Source organism: Heloderma suspectum, chromosome 4 (genome assembly GCF_057233095.1).
Source record: "Heloderma suspectum isolate Gila_16-S chromosome 4, 16-S_ref, whole genome shotgun sequence".
NCBI classification, from domain to species: domain Eukaryota; kingdom Metazoa; phylum Chordata; class Lepidosauria; order Squamata; family Helodermatidae; genus Heloderma; species Heloderma suspectum.
The window spans coordinates 250,976,414-251,000,892 of record NC_139461.1 but is presented as its reverse complement, the minus strand read 5'-3'; the positions used below and the strand labels follow the sequence as shown (position 1 = coordinate 251,000,892).

The 24,479-nt window shown below is 44.8% G+C and overlaps 1 protein-coding gene across 1 annotated transcript in view; it reads right to left on the bottom strand.

The window, feature by feature from the left end:
• The window catches only part of CDK18 (cyclin dependent kinase 18), a 122,823-nt gene that overhangs the window by 3,592 nt on the left and 94,752 nt on the right, over positions 1-24,479 (bottom strand). Inside the window, exons 3-15 of the mRNA XM_084848335.1 lie at positions 22,717-22,856; positions 21,577-21,702; positions 18,937-18,993; positions 18,147-18,261; positions 17,357-17,451; positions 16,597-16,659; positions 16,064-16,187; positions 14,223-14,343; positions 13,668-13,765; positions 11,899-12,004; positions 10,962-11,004; positions 3,795-3,885; positions 2,323-2,400 (exon numbers count right to left, since the gene is read on the bottom strand). Of these exons, the coding sequence (XP_084704461.1) occupies positions 2,323-2,400; positions 3,795-3,885; positions 10,962-11,004; positions 11,899-12,004; positions 13,668-13,765; positions 14,223-14,343; positions 16,064-16,187; positions 16,597-16,659; positions 17,357-17,451; positions 18,147-18,261; positions 18,937-18,993; positions 21,577-21,702; positions 22,717-22,856 (1,257 nt within the window). The remainder of the gene's footprint in view (positions 1-2,322; positions 2,401-3,794; positions 3,886-10,961; positions 11,005-11,898; positions 12,005-13,667; positions 13,766-14,222; positions 14,344-16,063; positions 16,188-16,596; positions 16,660-17,356; positions 17,452-18,146; positions 18,262-18,936; positions 18,994-21,576; positions 21,703-22,716; positions 22,857-24,479) is intronic.

Below are 24,479 nucleotides of genomic sequence, written 5' to 3'. Positions count from 1 at the left end.
TTGAAGTAATACAACACAGCTACTAGTTCAGGCACAGACATTAGCCTTCCAGGAAACCTGTCATGGATGTGCATGGATGTGGTCCAATATAATCAGCCACTTTTTGACTTTTTTCAGCAGCCAAGAACTTCTTCAGCAGCCAAGAGCATCCCCCAGAGGGATGTGAAATGAAAGTTCCCACAGATGGTCTTGTTAATCACATTTCTACAGATTTGGAGGTGGATGGATGCTCAAGATATTGTGCATCATTGTATGTGGTTAAAGTGCCACCCAGAACGTTTTTTCTCTGCTGTATCGCTCAGAGCTAAGTATTCTAAGGAGTACATTTTCCAAAGGGTACTTCAAATTGCCAACTGTCCATTAAAATCCTGGGGAATTTAGGCACTTATTGTCATAATGTTCTCTGACTATCTCTCCAAATAGATTGAGCTGGGCCTTGTGTGATGGCCAAAATCTTTGCCATCTCTGGGCTGAAGTATTCTGCAATAACTGGCAGCCAGGAACCATGGGTTTTAAGTACCAAGATGGGAAAGACACAACTAAGACAGAACTGATTGTCCATTTGTCTGTGGTGCAGACCGTTAAAAGGTGCACAGTAGATTTACTGAACCATGAAAATACAAAAGATTCTGGTTTTAAGCAGTGGTGCAAAGATGACTGCTTCTCTAGCAGCTCCATTTGATAACTAATGTTCCCCCAATGAAGGACTGTGCAGCATGAAACATGTGGGGATCTTGAATATTTTAGTGGCTCAATAAATCTGCTCTGCCTTGCATCAGCAATTGGTGCCATTACCCTCTTTTGTGGCTCCCAATAATTCTACCATATCATTCATCAACATGACCATTTCCAGGGAGGAGGGGAGAGAAAGTTGACAGTGGAGCCAGAAGTCAAACAAATACATCAAACAAATGTGAATAATTCTCAATTTACATACTGTATTCTATCTCCAAAATTCAAATATTTCAAGCTTTCCTGCTTGAATTGTGCAATGCTTTGTTCTCTCAAAACCCCAACTGTGGGCCTCAAGTTGATTCACACATAAAGAAGGGTTCTGCATCAGGATGGATGCCTGGATAATACAGCAAGGGAGCTGCCCAGTCTCTTCTTCAACTCTAAATGTTTATACTGACTTAAATAAGACAGAATCACAACAGTTGCCAGAGAGTGGCTCTGGACATCATAAAGTAAGTAGGTATATTGATGTTTATGGCACAGAAGCAGCTAAGCCATTTTGCACCACCCACTAGGGCAGCCTTCCCCAACCCGGTGGTTGTGCTGGACTGCAACTCCCATCATTCCCAGCCAGCGTGGCCAGTGTCTTGCAACTCCCGCAATTATGGCTTGCAGTCCCATAATTCGCATCTAGCATGGCCAATTGGCCATGGTGGCTAGGAATGATGGGAGTTGCAGCCCAACACCTCTGGGGGGCATCAGGCTGGGGAAGGCTGCACTAGGATCTTGCTGCAAATACAGGAGATTTGTAGCAAGACCCTGATGCAGGGTCTTGCTACAAATTCAACACAATTTGAATTCAACACAATTTGTTCCAAATAATTTCAACAGCCTGAAAACGAGGACAGCCAGCCAATAGAGCTCAGGAACCCAAATAAAGCTTGTCGATCAGCTTTCCTCAACCTGGTGCCCTGCATTGGACTACAACCCCCATAATCTGTTGGCTGGGGATGATGGAGGTTGTAGTCCCACACATCTGCCGGAGGGGCACCTGGATGGGGAAGGCTGCTGTAGCTCAACATTGTCACCCAGATCTAGATTAAGTGCACAGCAGGCAACTAGGTTTGCAGAAAGGCCTGCTGTGCACTTAAGAATCAGGGATATTCCAGCAAGACATGGTTAATAGTAAGGGAAGCACTACAAGAAGCTTACATGGTTGGGGCTGGACATGATAAAGAAGCAGTACAAGGCTTTGGGTTTTTTTGGTTATATCCAGGACATCAAAGGAGTAAGTGGTAAGGAGGATTAGCCTCCTGGGGTCCTCTTATTAACTCTGCCATGGCCTGATGGGTGCTTTCTTCATTTGTTGCCAGTCCCACCTATGAATGACTGTCGACCCCAGGCAACGATGGGCTTTGGGTTGCCCTGGATATAACCACGTGGCAGCAAAACCAAAGCTGAGGCAGACTTCAAGTATGCCTCAGGTTCACTTTTTAGAACAGCAGTGGTGTCACCATCCCTGAACACCAATGTGCCATGAGATTAAGTCTTGACATGACTGCTGAGCATATGACACAGCAGCATAGAAGACCAGCTTTTCTGCAAGGCTTCTAATCCCACCAGCCCCCAAAAGAAACAGGTACCCACCTGAGTGCTGGAAGCTTGAACCTCGGTAGCCAGGGTCCTTTTGAAGCTGTATTTCCTTCAGAGAAAAGATGGAGGCAGCTGGAGGAAAGAAGGGTGGGGGGACACAGAGAGATAGACGGTCTGAGAATGACCTCAGCATTACAGTTTAAGTGGGGAACTGAGACTGAAATGTAAATATGTGAAGAGGTTCCATACCTGAAATTGAAGGGCAGAAGGCACAGAGCACATTCGTCACCGATCACCTGCCATTCTGATCCGATGCATGTTTATTGAGAAGTAAGTCCCACTAAGTTCAAAGGGACTCGCTCCCAAGTAATCATGCATAGGATTGTAGGCATAAGCCCCATTGTTTGTATCACAGAGAGCAATGGTTGCAGTACGGGTATGGGATGCTTTAAAGCAGGTAAACTGGGGTGGGAAATGAAGGCCTGAGCATGAGCCTTAGGATGCCAATAATGTCCTTAATGCTGTGTTCCTCACCTAGCACTCCTGCAAGTCTTTCCAGACAGTGTTGCCTGTGCAAAGAGAATGCCAGGTTTTGCCAAATCTCTCAGGAAATGTTCCTCCTTGTTCTCCTTTTCATTAAGGTGTCTCCATTTCTGGGAAAATATTTCCCTTTCCCCACAAACCACACTGTAGGGCACAGCTGTTGGGACAATGTAACCCCCTCGGTACCTGCAACTTTTGTGAGTTAGTGCCACAAGCATCTTTGGACAGTGCTGATTTTATCAGCGGACTGGCAATTATTTCTCCCCCGCTCCCCCACACACATCTTACACTGTTTTGAAAAGTTAAAACAAGTTCTGCCATTTCAGCTACCTGGATTCTATTTCCCCACCCCCTCCGCATTTTTGAAGGCTTTTTCCTCTGGCTCTCAGCATTAAAATGCACATCTTCCCCAAATTAAAACAAACCCCCAAGCACAATAAAATCCATCTATCCCCACGCACCCCACGCTTTTTCCAGCAAGTCTCCTCCTGAGGCTCTCTAGAACATGTGTATGGAATTGCAGCCCCACCAGCACTTGGTTGTGGTTAGTGCTTGCAATAGTAAGTGCCTTCTGGGAAGGGGTTTAATGTGATCAGCGAGCAGCGTCATCATTCAAACTTTGGATCTATCATACTCCTTTCTGATAACCGCTCCTCCCGCAGTACTATCATCTGCATGACACAGTTTCAAAACTAGAAGGCCAAGCCTACAGACACCTACTGAAATGCAGCAGCTCAGCTGTGTAGATACACACGCACCTTTCTCCAGACAGGGATCAGCAGCCAGAAGATGCACAGATACTGGGACTTCCATTGCTAGCAATGGAGACACAGGATTCTTTTGAGTGAACTGGTCTTTCCCCCCTTTCTGTAGCCAACAACAGGGAAACCTGGTTGTGCTCCTCGAGCCAAATGTAGGTATACTGAAGAGAGGACAGAAGAGTTAAGCAGTCCTATGTGGCAGTGTTCCAGTCGGTCACTTACTCTCAGGAAGGAGGTGCACTTGTTCTCCTAGGGCCATAAAGTAAGGGTGTTGCAAGGCCGATTCAGCAGAAATGCGTCTTTTGGCTTCATACTAAAAAGAACAACAGAGGGGGAAGGGGAAAGGTGGATTATAAGTAAGTGTGTGTACAGTGATTTACATATTGTGCTTTCGATGCTAATTTGAGTATATGGGCATGTCTGCACAGAAGCTTCCCAAACTTCTGGTTTAGTGTATAACTGGAGGTGCAAGAAACAGTATCAGAAAAAAACACCATTTTGCAGAGGATTTCATGCATTTCCTCCATCCCTGGGTATTGCTATCCACTATGATTAACACTCCGGGCTGTTTAACTCTCAAGAACTCAAGAGTGCTGGGTTCGTATGTCATGACTGACAACCCATGAACTGGTGTTGCATGCAAACCAGGTCACTGAGTAGGAAGCATAACTTGGGTGATCTTGGCAAGTCCTATCTCCTTCAACCCATCTTACTTCGCAAGGTTTGTTCTGAGGCCACAGACACTGTCCTATGGCACAGCCCTATGCATGTTTATTCAGAAGCAAGTGCCACAGTGTTCAGTGGAGCTTACTCCCAGGTAAGTGTGCAAAAAAAAGATGGCAAACTCATGCTTCTTGACGGATGATGATTATATTTATTTGCATCCCAGCATCACATAGTTTGGATCATTGTCATGTGTACATACAGTTCACAAATTGCAACGGGCTCTGTAATTATGGAATGAATAGGCTACATATACATCTATAGGAAGCAAGGACAGTAACAGAAGGTGGGTATGAAAAAGACCATTGTACCTGAGAAACTTTACATTCTGTACTTAGGTTTGGCTCAGGGTAGGTCAAGCAGCTGCTGCAGAGGAGAACAATGTCTCCTACGAAAGCCAGAACAGAAGCAAAGGAATCTTGGCATCAGAGAGAGGCCAAACCATCAAAGAGTCAACAACTCTCTTGAGTTCAATTGGTTTTGATTTAGGAGGCTTGGTAAGATCAAAGATCAGATCAGGAATGGAAAAGCCATTGTGTCAGTTCCCCATTATGATCGGACACTTTGCATTTCCATGTGCAAATCCTTTTCCGAGAACATATTGAGCTCCACTTTGGCCACTGCTACATCTCTGAAGCTGCAAATCTTACCTTGCGCATCGCAGGTGTTGCTGCAGTTGAGATCTATGATCTCCTGACTGAAGCCTGGCTCTAGGATTTGGGGAGCCTTCGGCAGGCTGCCCTCGGCCTGCCCCTGCCCACCCCAGGTGCTAGGTGCCCTCCTGGCTAAGTTGTGGATGGGCACATTGTGTTGATTGGAGCACCAGCCCATGTGCCCCAACTCACCAGCCCTACCATCTGAATTATGCCCCTCCTCCACCTCCACGGTGCATAAGGTGGGGCCGGTATACTTAAGAAGGCGGTGCAGGGGAGTTGGGCTGTGTGGGCTGGAGCTCTGATCAGCACCGCTTGCCTCCACTCCCCAACCCTGCCACAGGCAAGCACTCTACCTGCCCACCCAGGAGCAGCATTAATGGCTCAGCAACAGTGCAGAGGCAAGCTCTGGGATGCATACCTGAATTTGCTGGCCCAGCCATCCTAAATTATATTGGCCCTGCCCTTGATGTCTGCACGTGGGGGGCAGGGCTGGACTAATTAAGACTGGAGAGCCTGGGTGTGTGGCCCAGAGTTCTGATCAGCACTATCCAACTCAGTCCCTCCTGGCAGCCACTGTGGGTAGGCTAATGGCAGGGAAGCTGCTGCAGTCACAGTGGCTGTAGGCCCAGCTTGTCCTGGGCCTGCTGGCAGCAGCCTCAGATCTCGCCCCAGTATACCACATGCTGGCACTCAGCCTGTCCTGTCCTACATGTCTTGTCTTGTGTGTGTAGGTCACTCTCGTGAACAAGGAAATGAGCAAAAGTACCCCTTGAACTGCCCACCACCACCACCACCACCACCACCACCACCACCACCACCACGTGCCATTACCAAGCTGAAACAACTGCAGAGCAAAGGTCTAGCAGAGAACTCCTCAGTCTAAGAAACAGTAGCAAAAGAATCCTACTACTAAAAAGTCTTTAATATTTACCACCCGAAGATGGGATTTTACTTTTGGTGAGTTAGGTAATGCTACCCAATTTGGCTTCTATTGACCTTTTTATTTACCTAGTACTACACCTACAATTAATCTCCAGCTTTCTAATGTAAGAAATGCTACATTCCTCTTTACTTCTGTTCTCTGTCTATCAGGGACCCCATGTGTTTCATTATTGGCTGGAGACAGCTCTGTGTAATGAACTGCTGGATTTCATATATATAACTGGGGAATTTGCCATTATCTGGTGTTTTTCTTTGTCCCAACAGTTCTAGGAGCACCCTATAACCTGCATAGCACCTAGTGAAGCCTAAATGAATTAAGTCTGCTAACATGCCCTACACCCTTAAGACAGACAAAGTAAATGCATACTTTGTGGCTTCAACATCAATCCTGTTTTCTCTCTCTTTCACACTCTCTCTCTCTCTCTCTCACACACACACACACACACACACACACACCCCTACCTTAATAATTAGCCTGCTGAAGACTGCTGGAGAACTTGAAATCTTCCTCACTATTTGTGACATTTGTGTTTTTTTTAATGGACCAACACAACTTCCTTTGCTTTTAAAAAAATAAATAAATCCAGGTGTCCAGTGTGTGGAATCATTACAATCCAAATGCATTTTAAATACGTGGCTTTTCTGGATTTACTGGCTATACAAGACGTGATGTCTAGAAAAGAGAGGTAACCATCACACTACAAGTGCCAACATCTTCTCTTTGTTCCAAGATTTGAAGGCTTTCCATGCACTTACCTTTGGATGATTTTTTTCCTTTTTGACTAGAAGATTAATGTTCTTATGGAAGGCTTTTTAAACATTCTGCATGGAAGGATGGAAACAATTCCATTCTGCAGCCTTCCCCAACCCAGGGTTTTCCAGATTTGTTTGGCTATCACTCCTATCCTTCCCAGCCAACATGGCCACTGCTGGTTGGGGATGATGGGAGTGGTAGCTCAACACATCTGGAGGGTTTGGGAAGGCTGCCATACTGCAAGGTGCCCAGATTCAAGGACAAAGCATCAGCCAATCCTCAGACAAACTTCTGTCTAGGAGACAGGTGTGGTGAAATAATAGCTCAAGAAGGTTGTGTCCCAGAAGACATGTATAGGCTCTGATTAAGATGATACGATTGGCAAGAAGTTGTGCAAGGGTCACCCTGGCCCCTATTAGAGTGGTCAAAGCCTGCCCAGCCCAGCCTCTTCTGATAGCCTGTGTGCGTAGCTTGATCCAAGAGAGATCTAGCAAACATAATATTAAGAAGCTAAGGAGCTGCCTATGGGAGCCTCTTGAAATATTTCAGGGTAGACTGCTTTGAATAATTAAAAGATCCTGTTAAGTCCAAACAGGATATAATGCCTTTTTTTTTAGTCAATGACACCTGGAGTGCCAATCTATTTTCAGGACTTTGTGTTCCTTGCTCTGAGTTGCCCTGGCATTGGTTGCAGTCTTCCCAGTGTCCCACCTCCGTTCCCTCTTCCCAGTCCTTTCAATCATCCATTTTGCATACATGAACATTGTTAGAGGACATGTAGAATCTCCTCTTCTGCAGCAGCTGCTTTCAGGGTTCCGCCAGCCATCCAGGGATTCTCCCAGGCTTACTTCTTCATTTGATCTTAGCTGGAAGCCAGTTCCAACCTTCTTTAGCTGACTGCGTTCTATCCCTCCCTTATTCTGGAATTCTCCAGTTTACACTAAGACCCAAACTGCATGTTACTTTGAAGATGTAGCTAGCAGCTACTTCTTTCTTTCTCTAAAGTAAATGCAGGGGACCTAATCTGGTCTGGGACCCTAGCATTGGGGGAATAGGGTAGCTTTAACCCTTTGCCCACCTTGTTGTGTTCCCAATCCAGATTAGGCCCAAACCTGTAATTTTCTTTGTCCAAAATGTGCTTACTTTACAGTAAGAAAGAAAGACATAGCTACATCTTCAAAGTAACATACAGGTTGTTCCTAGGTGAGTTTGCTTGCAGCGCATATTTTATTTATTATTTTATTATTATTTATTATTAAATTTATTAATCGCCCATCTGGCTGGTCACCCAGCCACTCTGGGCGATGTACAGCATATAATAAAAACAGTTTAAAACAATAAAATTCTACAATAAAAACGTTTTCTAAAATACCCTAACCCACCCCAAATCCCTGCCTGAAAAACCACGTTTTTAATGCACGGCGGACACTCATTAAAGAGGGGGCATGGCGGAGTTCCCTAGGGAGGGAGTTCCACAGAGTGGGGGCCACCACAGAAAAGGCCCTCTCCCTTGTCCCCACCAGTCTAGCTGTCCTGGCTGATGGGACAGAGAGAAGGCCATCCGAGGCTGATCTTGTTAAGCGGCCTGTCTGGTGTTGCTGGAGGTGCTCCTTAAGAAAGGCTGGGCCGGAACCATATAGGATTTTAAAGGTCAAAACCAACACTTTGAATTTGGCCCAGAAAACAACTGGTAACCAGTGCAACTCCTTCAGCACTGGAGTGGTGTGATCTCGCCGGCGGCTGCCTTTAATCAGGCGAGCCGCCGCGTTCTGTACCAGCTGCAGCTTCCGAACCGTCTTCAAGGGTAACCCCACGTAGAGCGCATTACAGTAGTCTAAACGAGAGGAGACCAGGGCATGTACTACCGATGGAAGCAGATGGTCAGGAAGGAAGGGGCGCAGCCGCTGTATCAGATGGAGTTGATACAGCGCTGTCCGGCTCACAGCTGACACCTGAGCCTCCATGGACAGCTAGGAGTCCAAAATGACCCCCAGGCTGCGGACCTGGTCTTTCAAGGGTAGCCGTACCCCATTCAACACCAGGTCAACATCCCCCAGCCTCCTCTTGTCTCCCACCAAAAGTACCTCGGTCTTGTCAGGGTTCAGCTTCAGCTTATTCCTCCCCATCCAGCCACTCACTGTCTCCAGACATTTGGACAGGGATTCTAGGGCCAACCTTGGTGAACGTTTGAACGAGACGTAGAGCTGCGTGTCATCCGCATATTGATTACACTGCACCCCAAACCTCCTGATGATAGCCCCCAGCAGCTTCACACAGATGTTAAATAGCATCGGGGAGAGGATGGAACCCTGTGGCACCCTACAAGTGAGTGGCCACAGGTCCGAAACCTCCTCTCCCAGTGCTACCCCCTGGTACCTGCCAGAGAGGAAGGACCGGAACCACCTCAATACGGTGTCTCCAATGCCCAACCCCTCCAGGCGGTCCAGGAGGATACCGTGGTCAACGGTATCAAAAGCCGCTGAGAGGTCGAGGAGAACAAGGAAGGAGCATTCACCCCTATCCAGAGCCCTCCTCATATCATCCACCAAGGCGACCAAGGCCGTTTCTGTCCCATGCCCAGGCCTGAAGCCCGACTGAAATGGGTCTAGATAATCAGTTTCTTCCAAGTGTGCCTTCAACTGCATCGCCACCACCCGCTCAATCACCTTGCCCCAAAATGGCAGATTTGAGACTGATTTGTTTACTGATATGACCATCAGTAAACTAAAGCTAGAGTTCAGACAATACATTAATGCTAGATTTCAGAGCCAGTGTGCTGCAGTGGTTAGAGTGTTGGACTGAGACTTGAGAGATTCAGTTTCTAGTCCCCGCTCAGCCATGAAGCTCTACTGAGTGATTTGGGGGCAGTTACTGACTGCCTAATCTACCTCACAGAGTGGTTGTGAGGAAAAAATAGAGAGGAGGAGGACCATGTAAGCTGTCTGGGGTTCCTTGCAAAAGGAAAAGAAGTGGAATATCTTAATAGTAAATAATAAATAAATATTTGGCCTTCAGCATACTGTGACAACAAAGATTTTAAAGTAGTTAGGTCAAAGGCGAAGGAAGACTCACAGACTGAATGATATAGTCAGACTATGTTTACTTCAGGCTTTGGCAGTTCAATCTATAATGGTTTTTATGGCTATTGCTCATTTCTTAGCATTTCAAGTTATTTATCGTTGTGTTTTTGGTATTATTTTTGCTGTTGTAAAACCAAACTGAGCTGCCAGGAAAAGTGGTATAAAACTATTTTAAAAACATACATACGAACAAACAAGCTGTTGTTGTTTTACAAATTGGCAAACTTATTCTTTACACTGGCAAATCTAAGAGATCTACGGTTTGGTGCTCCACTTCACTCGTGCCTCTATGGTATGGGTGGGCAGAAGGTAGATCAGGATCTACCAGTAGATCTCTAGGTGATTTGCAGTAGATCAGCAAGGGTTTCCAATTCTCAATGGTTTTAACAGTGACAACAGAAAGCCTTATATCCCTCCTAAATTAGGCTGCTGAAATTAAGAAAGTTTGAGAAACATAAATAGGTTTGGGTGTGAAAGGATCTCTGTGCCAGCCCCAGTGCTGGTACTGCCAAGAAATTCCTTTGTCTGAGCATGTTGTGAAATTCTACGTCTGCCTTCCCAAGCTGCTGTTTTGCACTTGGCTCCAGCTGGGGGACCTCAGGGTTCTAGTGAAAAACAAAGTAGATCCCGCAAGCCTGAAGTCTGCTGAGCCTTGCTCTATGGCATTCCAAACCACTGGACTACTGGGAAGGAAAGGTGACTTAAAGTACTGGTTTTCTCTTAAAATAATCTCTGAACCATTCTCATATGGCAGGGGTGAGGAATGTGCAGCCCTCCAGACGTTTTGGACTACAACTTCCACCCACCCCTAACCACTGCCCATGCTGGCTGGGGGCTAATGGACACTGGAATCCATCAATATCTGGGAGCGCCACAAGTTCCCCATCCCTGCCATATGGGCACACCAACATGGCCTTTTACATCTGAACAAATGCCAAGGCCAAGAAGCCTTTGTAAAAGCATCGAGACTCAGAGCAGCACTACAGGAGATGCTTGGAGAAGCAGTTGAGGGCCATTTGGATGGGTCCCCTTGGATACAAGTTGCTTGCTGGAATATTTGCAGCTGTCCCTGGGATGCCTTGTGCTCATGGGCCCTCCTTGTTAAGCCTCTGGGAGAGAACCAGAGCTACCATCATTGGCACTAACCCCTTGGAACATGGGCAGCGGCAGTGAAGTAGCTGGGGGATTAACTGTGGCATCTTTGATATCTAGCTTAGCAACCAGGGCCACCTACCAGGAGGAGACTTGTCAACAGGTCGATTCCTTCTGTGTCCAGTCTGCAAGGGAAGAGAGAAGTCTGCTACGTGAGAGCCCCCCACTCTAGAGCAAAGCCATTAACCCTTTAGAAAATACTCATTCACAGTAGGGATATCAGAGAAATCCGCAACAGATTCAAATTAGTTTGGATTTATATGAATCTGACTTACGGATTCCACAGCAGAGCAGCTTTCTCTGAGTCACACAGATTCCACGGACTTGCAGACTGGTTTTTAATTGGGGGGGGGGATTTGAGCAAATGCGCACTTGCGCTAATGCGCACTTGCACAAGTGCACATTAGCGTAAGTGGAACAAAATTCTCATACATCCCTAAAAAAAAATCCAATTCCGTCAATCAGCAGATGATGGAATGAAAGACACCTGACAATTTGCAAAGCACAAACAGAATAGTCTTAACAAAATCCGTACATCCCTAGTTCATTGTTGGCAATCTGAGTTTGTGCTTGGGGCAGAGGCAGCAGGGTCAAAAAACCTTCTCTGTTTGCCACTGGCATATTGAGCTGCAGAACACTGATGCCACCTAGTGGCAACCCCAGAAATACCACTAGGAAGAAGAGGAAGATTTTATGGGCCTCCTCACTCACCTGGAAACATAGGGGATGGTGCATGTTAGGAAGAATGCTGCACATACATTGATGGCAAAGCAGATTACTAACACACCATTTCGCAGATTAACACAGATCTTTCAATCACTGTCATTGGTTTCCTGTCCCTGTTTCTGTAGTGCAGCCTTCCCCAACCTGGAGCCCTTTAGATATGTGGGACTATATCTCCCATTACCCCAGCCAGCATGGCCAGCGGGACTGGTGCTTCTCCCCTCCCAATCTTCTCCAGCAGCAGAAGCAGCCTAGAATGAAGCAGTCTGTCCTACCTTGTAGAACAATTGTCTTACCGTGGCACATGATTTATCAAGGGCTGGGCTCGACACTGTGCGATATCATAAGCCTTGAACTCCTCATTTGATGTGATGCCAGGCCAGGATTCCTCAGTAGGGGTTCCTGTGGGAAAGAAGGAAGGTTTAGATGCAACAACCAGGGCCAAGTACATTTATTATATCCTCACTGGGTGGGGCACAGATGGAATCTAATATCTGGAATGCAATTTACAATCCTGAAAATCTCAACCAAAGGTAAACACAAAGAAACTCACCCACCATCACTAAGGGCCAAAGCACATGCTACTATAAAGATGTAGCTAACAGCTATATTTCCTTTTTTACCCTCACATAAGTGCAAGGCCACCAATCCAGATTGGGACCTTAGCTTGTGGGGTTGAGGGCCTTTAACTCTATCCCCCTGTTGTGATCTCAATCTGGATTGGGCCTCCTGTGTCTTCAGTTGATATGGGCAGTGTGCCATTCCTACCTGGGTTCCACCTTTTCCCCAGCCAGCCTCCACCTCTGAAACTGAGAAACAAACCCCTCAGGAAACGCTTGCTTTCACCTGGATCCGCTGTTCCCACTGACACCCAGGCTTCAGCCCTTTTAATCTCACTGGGTTCCAGAGAAACTCAATATGCTCCATTGGTTCTTTCAACCCATTACAGGAGAAGTAACAAGGAAATAGATTTAATAATGGCAGCATAACAATTCAATCAACACATGGGAGTATATTTTAAAAATCAAATATTTATTTGCAACACAAAGAGTTATATGTCATTATTACTCATTAATCTATGCTCGGTTGTAAACTACCTACCTACTCTACCCCTTCTAAAATCCTATACACAACCTCCCTTGTTAATTAGATGTTGCTTCCACAATACCTAAATCCCTGCCTGACTTCTGTCAGTTCATTTCTTTTATAACATCAGAATCCTCAAGCACACACAAGCCCCTCCCACCTTCACTCCCTCACTACCAAACAGTTACCCCAACCTTAGCTGAGTCACATTTAACAATGAAAACACATAGATTAACATAACAGGCATATGTTACAGGCAGTGACCAATTAAAGCAAACAGATGACTACTTGGAAATATATATTGCAGGTGTGGGTTCCCCAATCCAGACTGGGACCACAGCAGGGAGGAATGGGTTAAAGCCCCCCACAGTAGGTGACTTGTTCTGGCCCATTTAATGCTCCATAGTGATCATGCGGCCATTTTTTAAATAATATTTTTGCAGGGGAACCCAATGGAGTGCAGCCCATTGGTGGGTCAAGTGGGGCAGAAATGGTCCTTGGACCCCCTAAAGTTGCCCACCTCTACAGCAAAAAAGAGCCAATCGCGATGTCTTTAAAATAATGCATGCTTTGGGTCTATGTTTCTAGCCCTTTGCACTATGGAGGAACACGAGAAAATGTATGTGCTATAGGACCGTTAAAATACTCAGAAACCAAGTAGAGCATCTGGCTGTTAGAACAGATGAAGATGCCTTATCAGGCGAATGATCCACCTAGGCCAGTGCTGTCTAATCTGACTAGTACTGGTTCTGGATGCTTTATCAGTGGAGGCTGATGGTCCGATGTCAGTGGGGCAGTGGATCCTCTCTGGGTTTCAGTCAGAACTCTAAAGGAGCTATCCAAGGTGCTTCAGTTCTGACTGAAACCTGGAGCAGATTCACTGCCCCACTGACATCGGACCCACCAGCCTCCACTGCTCTTTATGTATCTTCCCATCATCCCAGCCCACACCAAGGAACAGAGAAAGGGGAGGACTCACCCAACATCCTGAATATTAAATGCAGCTCCTCTTTTACAGTAGATCCTGGGAACAAGGGACGTCCTGTGACCATTTCGTAGTGTATGCAGCCCACACCCCTAAAAGGAGAAGTGCTCGTGAAGCACAACAGACTCAAAGGAGATACAATCATGGGAAACAATCCGATCCTGCACGGCCTCCTATTGTGCCAAGTCTTTCTCTCACTGCTTCAGCCTCCGCAGAGACAGGGGGACGGCCTCTGTGATGTCTGGTTGCTCGTCTACAACAGTAGCATTCCACGTGAGAGGCATAAACAGCTTCCTGCCCCCATCTCTTTTCCTGCTGAATTCATCAGCAGAGAAAAGAAGAGGAATGTGAAGGAGCAAGCCATGAGAAACTCTCTTCTGTCCTCTCTAACATCAGCCACTATGAAGGCTGTGCCATTTTAACGCTATGGGCTCTGGAAACAGTGAACAAATCAAACTGGGATATACCACTCTTGTCTTCTAGTAGAAAAAGGTCACAGTGGGGAAAACCATTGTACCCCCCACACCCAAGCACAGACCCTTGGCTCACCACATGTCAATGGGAGTGGAGTATTCTGTGGATCCTAGTAGGACATCCGGAGGCCGGTACCACAATGTGACTACTTCATTGGAATAGGTTTTTGTTGGGACAGACTTGGCTCTGGCTAGACCTGAGGGGGAAAGGAATGCTAGTGAGATACAAGCCTGGGGTCTGCTACTACCAATTTCATCCTAGTTAAAGTCGACATTAGGCTCATATCTATATCTAGGCAAACTGGGATCATCATCCATTTTCCAAAGGGCCCCTACTTAACTTGACATCCTACGTCAAAATGCTTAGGATTGTGGTGCAAGTTGCAGTTGCCAGTAAGCCTTCTGGTTTGATGGTGACTTGCTGGGTTACCAAATTGGTGCTGAGAATGTCAAGGGTCAGGTAATAAATGATACAAGCATGGGAGAGTGGAAGTGCCAGCTCCAGATTTTGGGGGGCTCCTGGGCAAGAAGCACTTACTCCTCCCCACTTTGAGTGCCCCCCCTTACAACTGTCACCACTTCCAATCTGCTTGCCCACTCCTACTGGACCCAGTCTGCACAACTGCCCAGAATGGGAGAATGTAAGACAAGCAGGTGCTGTCATAATCTCACACTTCATGAATGCTTGAAGAGGGCAAGTGAACATGAAGCGATTGCAAGGAGGAAAAGCAGGAGGGTCAGGAAATTGGAGACAGACAGTGAGCCTCCTGCCAAGTATGGGCTTTGGCAGATACCAAGTGATGCTCACCTCAACGCTGGCCCTGGAGAGTGGCTAGGAGTAAGGGTTTTACCAGCAAGAGGTTACGCTTTGACATCCGAAGCTTAGAAAAATATTTTTGTGGCTGGTTGACTGCATCATACATGTGTGCGATGTGTACTTATTTATAAATAAGAGCTATAACGGAAATGGTTCCCTGGATTTTGGAAGGTTAACACCCTGCCCCCTTCACAGAACATGACAAACCATGGCACTCTGCTGATACTGGTCATATGTTCTGCTAGGATTGCTGGCAGACACACAGGTACAAAATGTGCAGGATCAGAGTACTCTGGAAAATGTCACTACCAGTGCAATCCTCTACATGTCTACTCAAAAGTCAGTCCTACTGTGTTCAGTGGTGCTTATCCAAGATATGTACGTGTAGGACTGCAGCCTAAAGATGCTTGTGAAAAAAATGTGTCTCATGGTCTCAGCACCTTTAAAAGAACAAGTAGAACAATTAAAGGAAATTCCGTGTTTGGCAAACAGCTTGTACTGAAAGGTTAAAAAAATCACTTTCTTCAGATTTGTGCACTTTAAGAGCCTTTCTACATGAGGCTTTTATTGTGCGCTCACAATTTCTCACTCATGGTAGTTGGTGGGTCCTTTACATGTCCTCCAGGGCCTCTCTGGTGCTTTGCAACCATTATCACAGTCTTTTTTTTCCTAATGAGGAAAGTCTTGTATTTTTCTCAATGGCATTATAGAAGCCTTGTGCATTTGTGAAATTCCGCTATACCACAGCACCACCTAGTGATTGTGTAATGGAACATATAGAAAGGCAGAGAAAGAAAACCCCCAGGAAAAAAAACACGTGTAAAGGAGCCGCAAGTTAATCCTGCAAAGAATCCGGAAACAGAAGCCTCAGTAAAGGTGTGGGTTAAAAGCCTCATGTAGAAAAGTCCTAAAGTAGAAGCATAAATGTCTATCAGAAGATGTGGATATTGGAAGGTCCAGTTGCTGGTGGCAGTGATGGATGACCCCCAATATATTTTGCCTACAATTTCCTCACTTTGAACACAAGGGAGGACCTAAGCACTGGCCTTGCACCTTTCTGTTCTGAACCATGCTGCTGCCTGCTGCATCCCCTAACTTACCAAAGTCAGCGAGTTTCAGTTCCCCTTTCCCATTAATGAGCAGATTCTGTGGCTTGAGGTCTCTGTGAAGGATCTTAAGCTGGTGGCAGTAGGACAAACCACGTAGCAGCTGGAACATGAAGATCTTGGAGCAGCAGGGAAAGAACAGGATGGGGGAGAGGGAGCAGTTAGAGATGCTTAAAAGGCAGAATCCTTTTGAAAATACAGATTCCTCTAGAAAACAGAAAAACATACAGATTCCTCTAGAAAATAGGGGAGAAAATATAGATTCCTCTATAAAGGGGAAAATATCAATTCCTCTAGAAAAAAAATTCTTGTGTGTGTGTGGGAGACCCCAGATTGCTCTAGAAAACACAATACAATAAAATAAAAATAGATTCTTCTAGAAAACAGAAAAAATAGAGATCCCTCTAGAACACAGAATCCTTTTGAAAATACTTATTAGATACCTCTGATATGAAAGCTTGCAATCATCTTACAGGAGAGGAAATTGCTTTAGCCATTCCCTGCACCCATCTACCCCATACACTCACCTTTACATTGTACATGCTCATCAAGTTCCCACAGTTATCCAGGTACTGTTTCAGGTCACTGTCCTGCAATGATAAGCATGTCCAGAGGGGCCTAAGTTGCCTTGCAGAACAAGGCACCCACCGCTTCTTTGGCAGCAGAAAATGCAAGTTTAAGTATATTTCCCAGCCAACTTCAGAAACACAGTTGTGTGCTTGCAACAAACTGATTCCCGCAGCTCACAGCAACTTGCCACACAGCTCAAAACTATGAAGCCTTTCCAGATGTTTGTTTTATTGTGTAGGGAAGGCACAGTAATGACTAAGTCACCCCCCACTAGCTAATGTATCTGGTACAGAGGTAATCCAGATGTTTTATCCCTTAATTAGCAGATCAGCTGCAGAGTATTCACATTTTCCTAGCGCTCAAACTACATTTCGTTACATTCTGGGAAAATCTGATTCACACACACCCCATTTCCATTCCTATTTAGGGGGCAATCCTACCCATGCTAACGTAGGAGTAAGCCTCACCAAACACAATTGGACTAACTTTTGAATAAACATACATAGGACTGCACTGATAGGCACGGCCTGGAATATGGGTGAGCAATTGTCATGGGCCAACACAATTTCTGCAGTAGTTTACGCAGATGACATTTTCTGCATAGATATTGCTGATCAGCTAAGGGTAGAAAAGTTCAGACTCGGCACTGGCCCCAAACAAAGCCTGGAGTTGCCAGGCCAGCCAGTCTCTCCACAAGAAAGAAGTCCTCAGACTCACCAGATACTCAAAGACAAGCGTGAGGGAGCATTTTGTGTGGATGATATCATGGAGAGTCACAATGTTTGCATGCTTGAGGTTCTTCAATAAGGAAACTGCAAGGCAAAGAGATAGCAGCATCAGTCATAAGGATGTGGGGGTGTCTCTGCTATGCGCTGGAAGCTGGGTCCTTGCTGAGCTTGATGTTGGAGGGATGTAGCTGGCTGGGATTCATACACTCAATTTTGTGGATGGATGGGCTCTGTACTTGGCATGAATTAAGAGTGGACAGAGTGACTGTGACACAGGTGTGATGGTGTGCGTGCATGCATGTGTGGCCGGATGTGCCTTAGTAAGAGTATGGGAACGGGGGATGCTGCACCTATTTCAGTGATCACGGGCAGGAGGAGACACGATCAGAGGGGTGAGACATGGCAACCCAGGCCCCCACAGTTCTGACATTTAGATGTCTTCTTAAAACTTCTCTCTTCACACAGGCTTTCCCTGAAGTGTGACTCAGCCAGCTATGGTTTGTAGCACACTGTAGTGTGTGTGGTTTTACTGCTGATTAATTTTGTATTGTGTTGTTATATTTATTGTTGTTTTGTATTCTATGTTCAGCACTTGGAAAGTGGTCTACAAATTTGAGTAATAAATAAATAAAGTTCACATCAAGAACCATGGAGTAACCTATGCGTCCTTATGAACAAGGCAGGAAAAATACAAGGATGGTGGAAACAGAGCCCCCTGATGTTTCCCTGGGCTTCCACACTTTGAGGACCCCCCACCCACGCCAACCCCTGCTCTTTACCTTCCCGTATGGCTGTGCAGGGGGCCCCTTCTTCGTGCTCTAACCGGATCTCCTTCAGGGCAACCAGGTTTTTTGTGAGCTTGCTGCGCCCTTTAAAGACAGTCGCATAGGTACCCTGTGAGGAAGAAGGCAAAGAAAGTAAGCAGCTCACAAATGCAACATACCCCGCTCATTACTACCGTATTATATAAAGCACCATTGTTCTGGGTTTGTTACACTGGATTAAATCTCTCTACAGCCACTCTTAATTTTGATTAAAAACTACTTGATTGCCGTGCTCTTCCAAACAAAATCCACAGAAGCGTTTGATCCAATTTAATTATTTTAGCTTAATAGATGTAAGTAATCATACATTAAAAAACGATCTGAAATCCTTTATTATTGTCCATTTCAGTACAAAGGGTGCAGTTAATTTGGAAAGCACATTCCTAGTGTCCATGTTCCAGGACACTGAACAGTCTCAAATTGCCTACTTTTCTTTAAAGTTCAATTCAGAATCTGAATTTGCTTTTCTTTAAAGTTCAATTCAGAATCTGAATTTGCTTTTCTTTAAAGTTCAATTCACAACCTGAATTTGCTTTTCTTTAAAGTTCAATTCAGAATCTGAATTTGCTTTTCTTTAAAGTTCAATTCACAATGTTTTAAATCTATGAAGTCCTTAACAGCTTTGGTTCATATATACCAAGATTGGCCCCCAAAACAGATTACGAGAATTAACATCTACCACAAAGATACAATATAAACTTATAAAGTTTTAGGGATACAGGATGTTAATGCTTCACATTGTTACCTCCCCCAGCTTCTCCAGTTTAACATAGGTTTCCATCTTCCCAAAGCCGATGTCTGACTGTCATGATAAAGCAATGAAAAAGTGTCAATACAAAAAAATCACAGCACACTCCTATGCAAGCCTACTTATAAGTAAGTCCTATTGAGTTCAATGGGACTTACTTCCAGGGACATATGCTCAGTATTGCAGTCTTACTGATGATCACATTTTGTAAAAGGACTAATTTGCCTGTAGCAAATTTCATAGGAAATAAAATCATGATATGTCCTTGAAACTCACAGCTAAATATACCATGTCAATTACTCTCTGCAAAAGTGCTATAATCAGCCAGTCGCTGGGAACCTCAACCTGCTGTGTGATGGAAGAAAATGGAGGATACTTGCTTCTCTCCATAGTGCTGAGATATAAGATATTAACTGAAATTGCTGCCTTCACTGGGGGTGTGTTGCAGGAACTGACACTTCCATTTGCTTTTATTTCTGACATTCCTCCATCAGTCTGCCAGATTGTTCCATTCAAACACCAGTATAAACTGTTGCCTTCTTAGCTGGTTCCCTATGCTTCAGTAATGTCTTTGGATCCCTAAGCTGACCCAGGACTCAAGGTAACCAGGTTAATCTTTCACCTCTTCCACCAACAGCTTGTATAACTCCTGAACAAATAGTAAATGTCTTTAGCCTCCCATGGACTCTATTCCCATTTAATATGATGGTGCTAACAATACACCTTTTAAATATTTGTCATATGGGTTGTATTTTACTCTGTGAACACGATGCCTGTGCCCAGCAAACCTATGTATTACATAGCATTTGTAAACATGAATGAATCACAGGATTAAATCTTTTATGGCGATAAGAGGTTTTCAGAGCAAGCATTAATGTGGCTTAGGTCATGTATTGTGTGTTTAAGCATATGTATCATTATTCAACACTAGGTGGTAGTAAAGGGACAGATCTCTCCATAAAGTGACCAAGGGATTTAAAAAATATTTCATCTTCAGCTCAGTAGAGAAGAATTCTGACTGGCTGGATCTGAAGAGGAATAAAAACGGGGCATGATATTTCACCTTTGGGGCAGACTGGTGGAGATGCATATTAAAATGAGCTGAAGCGCTTTAGAAGCTACATCTTCAGCTCAAGATTTCACGTATTTCTTTAAGCTCATGAGTACTGGGTGCGAGGTAAGCAAGCTTCAAGACACATTTGCAGGGGATCGCTTAGTACGTGATCACATTACAACCTAAACCACAAAAGCTCTGAGTGGTGGGTGTAAGAGAGAGCAATCCAGGGCTCTCCACAGCTGCTTTTGCTAAAGCAGCCTTCCTTAACCCAGTGTCCTCCAGATGTGTTGGAATGCAATGATGGGGGTTACAGTCCAGCACATCTGGAAGGCACCAAGTTGGGGAAGGCTTCGGGAAGAAACAGAGCAGTCAAGCACATTATTTAAAGTGTGTGCTTCGGTGTAACATGTAGCTTGGCACTTTTACCTAGAAGAAAGACCTATAGAATACGCTTCTAACATGCTTCTTCTTTAGCTGAGGGGTGCTTCCAGATGGATGGCTCCTAGCACTACCAATCAAAAGGCATTTTTGTGTAGCTATTCCATTCTCCCATCCTTAATGGATTTTTTTTGTGGTTAGAAAAGGTGACAGAAGAAATGGTAGAAAACATGTGAGGGTTATGAATGGAAGATGATGTCGTCTGAATATCCCCTCCCACGCTCCCCCTGATAAAATCCCATGAATGAGGCAGGGCAATGAGGCGCAATAAAAGCCCCATATAGAAGCAGGCTAAGGGCTGTTACTTCTAAGTAATACTTAGCCATGGGGTACAATGTACTTTGATACATCAAAGCGCATTGCATCCCACGATCTCCACACAGAAGGAAAACAGGCTCCCCATTTCTGCTTGCAGCTCAGCAAGCATGTATATGTGAATTTCTTCAAGAACCCAGGCCCAGCTTCTAGGCCTCTAAGCTGAAAGACACCTTATTATTGTGCTTATACCAACAGTGTCACAGACCACATATTTCCACTTGAACTTCATGGTCAATCATATGCAAATTCCCAAAACACATGCCAGACTGTACACTCATAACCTCAGTAGAATGGTGAAAAACCCATTTTCCATATTCTGAAGTGAGAATTCTTCTATTTTTGTGAAAATCATAATAAGGTTACAAAGTAAAGGAGGATTAATGTGACTGGATGTCCCACACATGCAACTGTGCTACAGCTGTGAGTTTAAAAAGAACGTTCATTTATAATTTATGAGCTCTTTAATATTTACGGGACAGTTGCTTCAACTGCGTATATTTTATTCAAGAGACAGAGTAAGCTGCACAGGTAAATGGGAAACCTTCGATATAATGTTTCACTCTTTTTTCCACTGTAGAATTCTAAGTTCTGACCCCAGCTCATGTCAGGAAAAAAGTTACTTTCTGGACTCACAGATACATTGGAATAACTAAATAGCAAACATTTCTAGTGCAGTTTTAATACCGAAATAGGTTTTCCCCTGGTTCAGATAATTTGCATTTGGGGATTTTCATGCAGTTGTATGTACATGACTATGACAGCAAGCCTATGTGGGGTTGCCTGGAGTTGCATTTTCCCAAGCCTGGCCAAAGAATGGGACTCACAAGAGAAGCCCGTCGGGACATCCTGCTAAGAGGCTTGGAAATCTCTGGACTTTCCATCTCTAGTTTCTGAAGGAACTCTGGGGGCAGCTGAATATCCATGGGCAGAGAGAGGCGCTTGCTGACGTCCTATGGAGAAGAGCAGCACAGGGTTAGTTCATGAGGCCTCCTAAGTAGGGTGGCCAGAGACAGAAGGGGACGGGGCTCCTGCACATTTAACAGTTGTGTAGAAGAGTTTATTTTAGTAGGTGCAGCTTGTCAGGCAAATCACACCTGCTGAAATGCTATCTTCTATATGACTATTAACAGTGCAGGAGTCCTGTCCTTCTTTACATCTGGCTATCCCTACTCCTAAGCCTCCAAAAGGTTAGCTAGAGATATCCAGCAGACACAGCCCCAATTGCATATATCTCACTGCATGCTCATTCTGTTGCATGGACCCAGTATAGCTCTAGCATGATAGATTGAAAGGTGGGGACCAATCAGAAGGGAGAAAGAAGAAATACATCACTGCAAACTGCATCACATTGTTTAATTGTCTTGGTTCTCCAAACTAATCTTTAGCTCAAACTCAAACTAGCAGTCAGGCAGAGGGAAGGGAGACCAGTTTTGGTTTGGGGCCAAGGGTGTGTATGTGTTCACATAAAAATGCATGAATTCAAGCATTATGTACCATGTGGTGTGGCTTAATTTCTCCACGAGACGTGCTGGGTCTCATCTTTGTTGGAAGAAATGCTCATGCCCTTGCAAAGAGAAGCCATTCCCCCTTACCCATAACTGTGTAGAAAACAGTTGATGCTTCTCCATGGGGAGACCATGGCATTCTGCACATGTTTAAAGACATTTCTACTAGTCTTTCCCTGACATCAACAGACCATTCATTCTTGAAGCCAGCTTCCTTATTGATCCTGACTCTCAAACTGCTGGCATCATGATGTATTTAAACAGGGTCAATTTTCTAGTTCCATCACATTGTTTCTACCATTCCATATAGCAGCCTTCCCCAAACTGGCATTCTCCAGATACGTTGGATTACAGCCATCTGGCTGGGGATGCTGGGAGTTGTAGTTCAACACAACTGGAGAATGCCAGGTTGGGGAAGGCTGCCATACAGACTCCTCACACTTTTCAGCGGCAGATTACCTCCATCGAAAAGCGACGCTGGTTGCCATTTCGGTAACGCACAGCCGTTGGGGACTGGCCTTCCAACGGTGAAACAGAACTGGGTTGTGTCCGAATATCCCTGTTCAGATGACCCAGGTGCAGACATCCTTGTGCCATATCTGATGAGAAAGGAAGAGTGGATAGCAATTGGCCAGGTGATTGTACAGATTGGCAAGACTCCGGACAACTGGGGGCCATTGCTGAGATTAACGAAGAGCAACCAAGTAAAGGATGTATTTACTCTAACCCTGTAGTGTCTGCTAAAGTACATTTCCTAGACTCAGAGAAAGGCTACAATCCAATGCACACTTACTTGGGAGGATGTCTATTTTTGAGTCAACATGCATAGGAATGAGCTGTAAATTATTTCACATTTGTAATTCATTCTATCCTGGGCACTTAGACCAGTTAAAGGTATTTTTGACTTAATGCAGTAAATAATTTAGGAACTTAAGGACAGCTGGGGAAAAATTAAGCAAGAAGATAAGTTTTATTTGTTAAGTGCTGCCTTGCATCTTGATGTTGCAACTTGCAGCTCTTTGGCCATTTGTATTACCTACTTGTATTTTTTCTTAATTCAGAATGCTACCTCTAATGGAGGATAACCCCACACTTGCCATAAATCCCATCTGCTGTCCAAGCATTATGATGATGGCCATTCATGAGTACAGTTCCAAATAGAAAAACCAAGTATACCCCATGACTCATGCATCTATTTTGATGGGTATGCACATGGTGTACGTGTGTTGGGAACTTAAAACCAACTGCCATTCCCCACCATCTGTACAAGCAACAAATAGATATGTATGTTCTAGTATATCAAGCTGCCACCTGCAAGCATAGATCTCTCTGGCTGCAGTGCTGCTGGAAGTACCTCATGCTCTAGTCCAAGACCAGAGTCCCACAGCCAACATTCTGTTCCACAGGTGCAACTCTGTGCTGGAATGGTGGCCTCTATTACAAGGTAAACTTCTTGTCTCATATATTGACTCTTGAATGCCAAAGTATCCAATTTTTGGACTTTGCTAGTAATTAATGTGTCTTAGGCTACATATGTACCAAATTTCAGTTTTTTTAGATGATCTGGAAGTGTCTTAACAATTTGGGGTGGAGCATCAAGGGAGAATACCAATGTCCCATGTTCAGATTGTTCTAGCAATTGGGTTGCCTTGGGTTATGTAGGTACCTTACAACTTTTGATAATCCTCCCATGGACAGCACAATAAAGTTGTCTAGCCAGTAGCAAGATGTGAAGGCATGAATAACTGGCACCACACTGGATCAGAAAGGAAGTTTTATGGCAAGCCTTCTCCCTAGGGAAACCTACTGTGTATCATGGAACTGGTCTAGATAATGCCCATGTTTTTTCAAAGCCTATGATTATGGAGTCTGGCCTTTGCTCAAGCTATTGAGACTTACATATGCCATACCAAAGACCTCCCAATTCTAGCTGGGGGCCACAGTCAAAGATGGTGGCTGTCAAATGAGAACCTCACAGAGGATAAACAATACATGCCTACCTTTAACCTGCTAGCTGGTTGTGCCACTCTGAGAAATTAACGTCTAAGAAGTTTAAGTGATCTCTTCTCTTGAGATTAGAGCTCTGAAGTGCTGTTGAGCCACAAGTGGAAAATGAAATCTGAACAAAGCCAGCTCAGAAGCCTGCTCTGTGTAGCTATTTCTCTCTGGGCCATGGTTCTATACTCTGCATGTAAACCTGATAGGGCTGTTATTAATGTCTG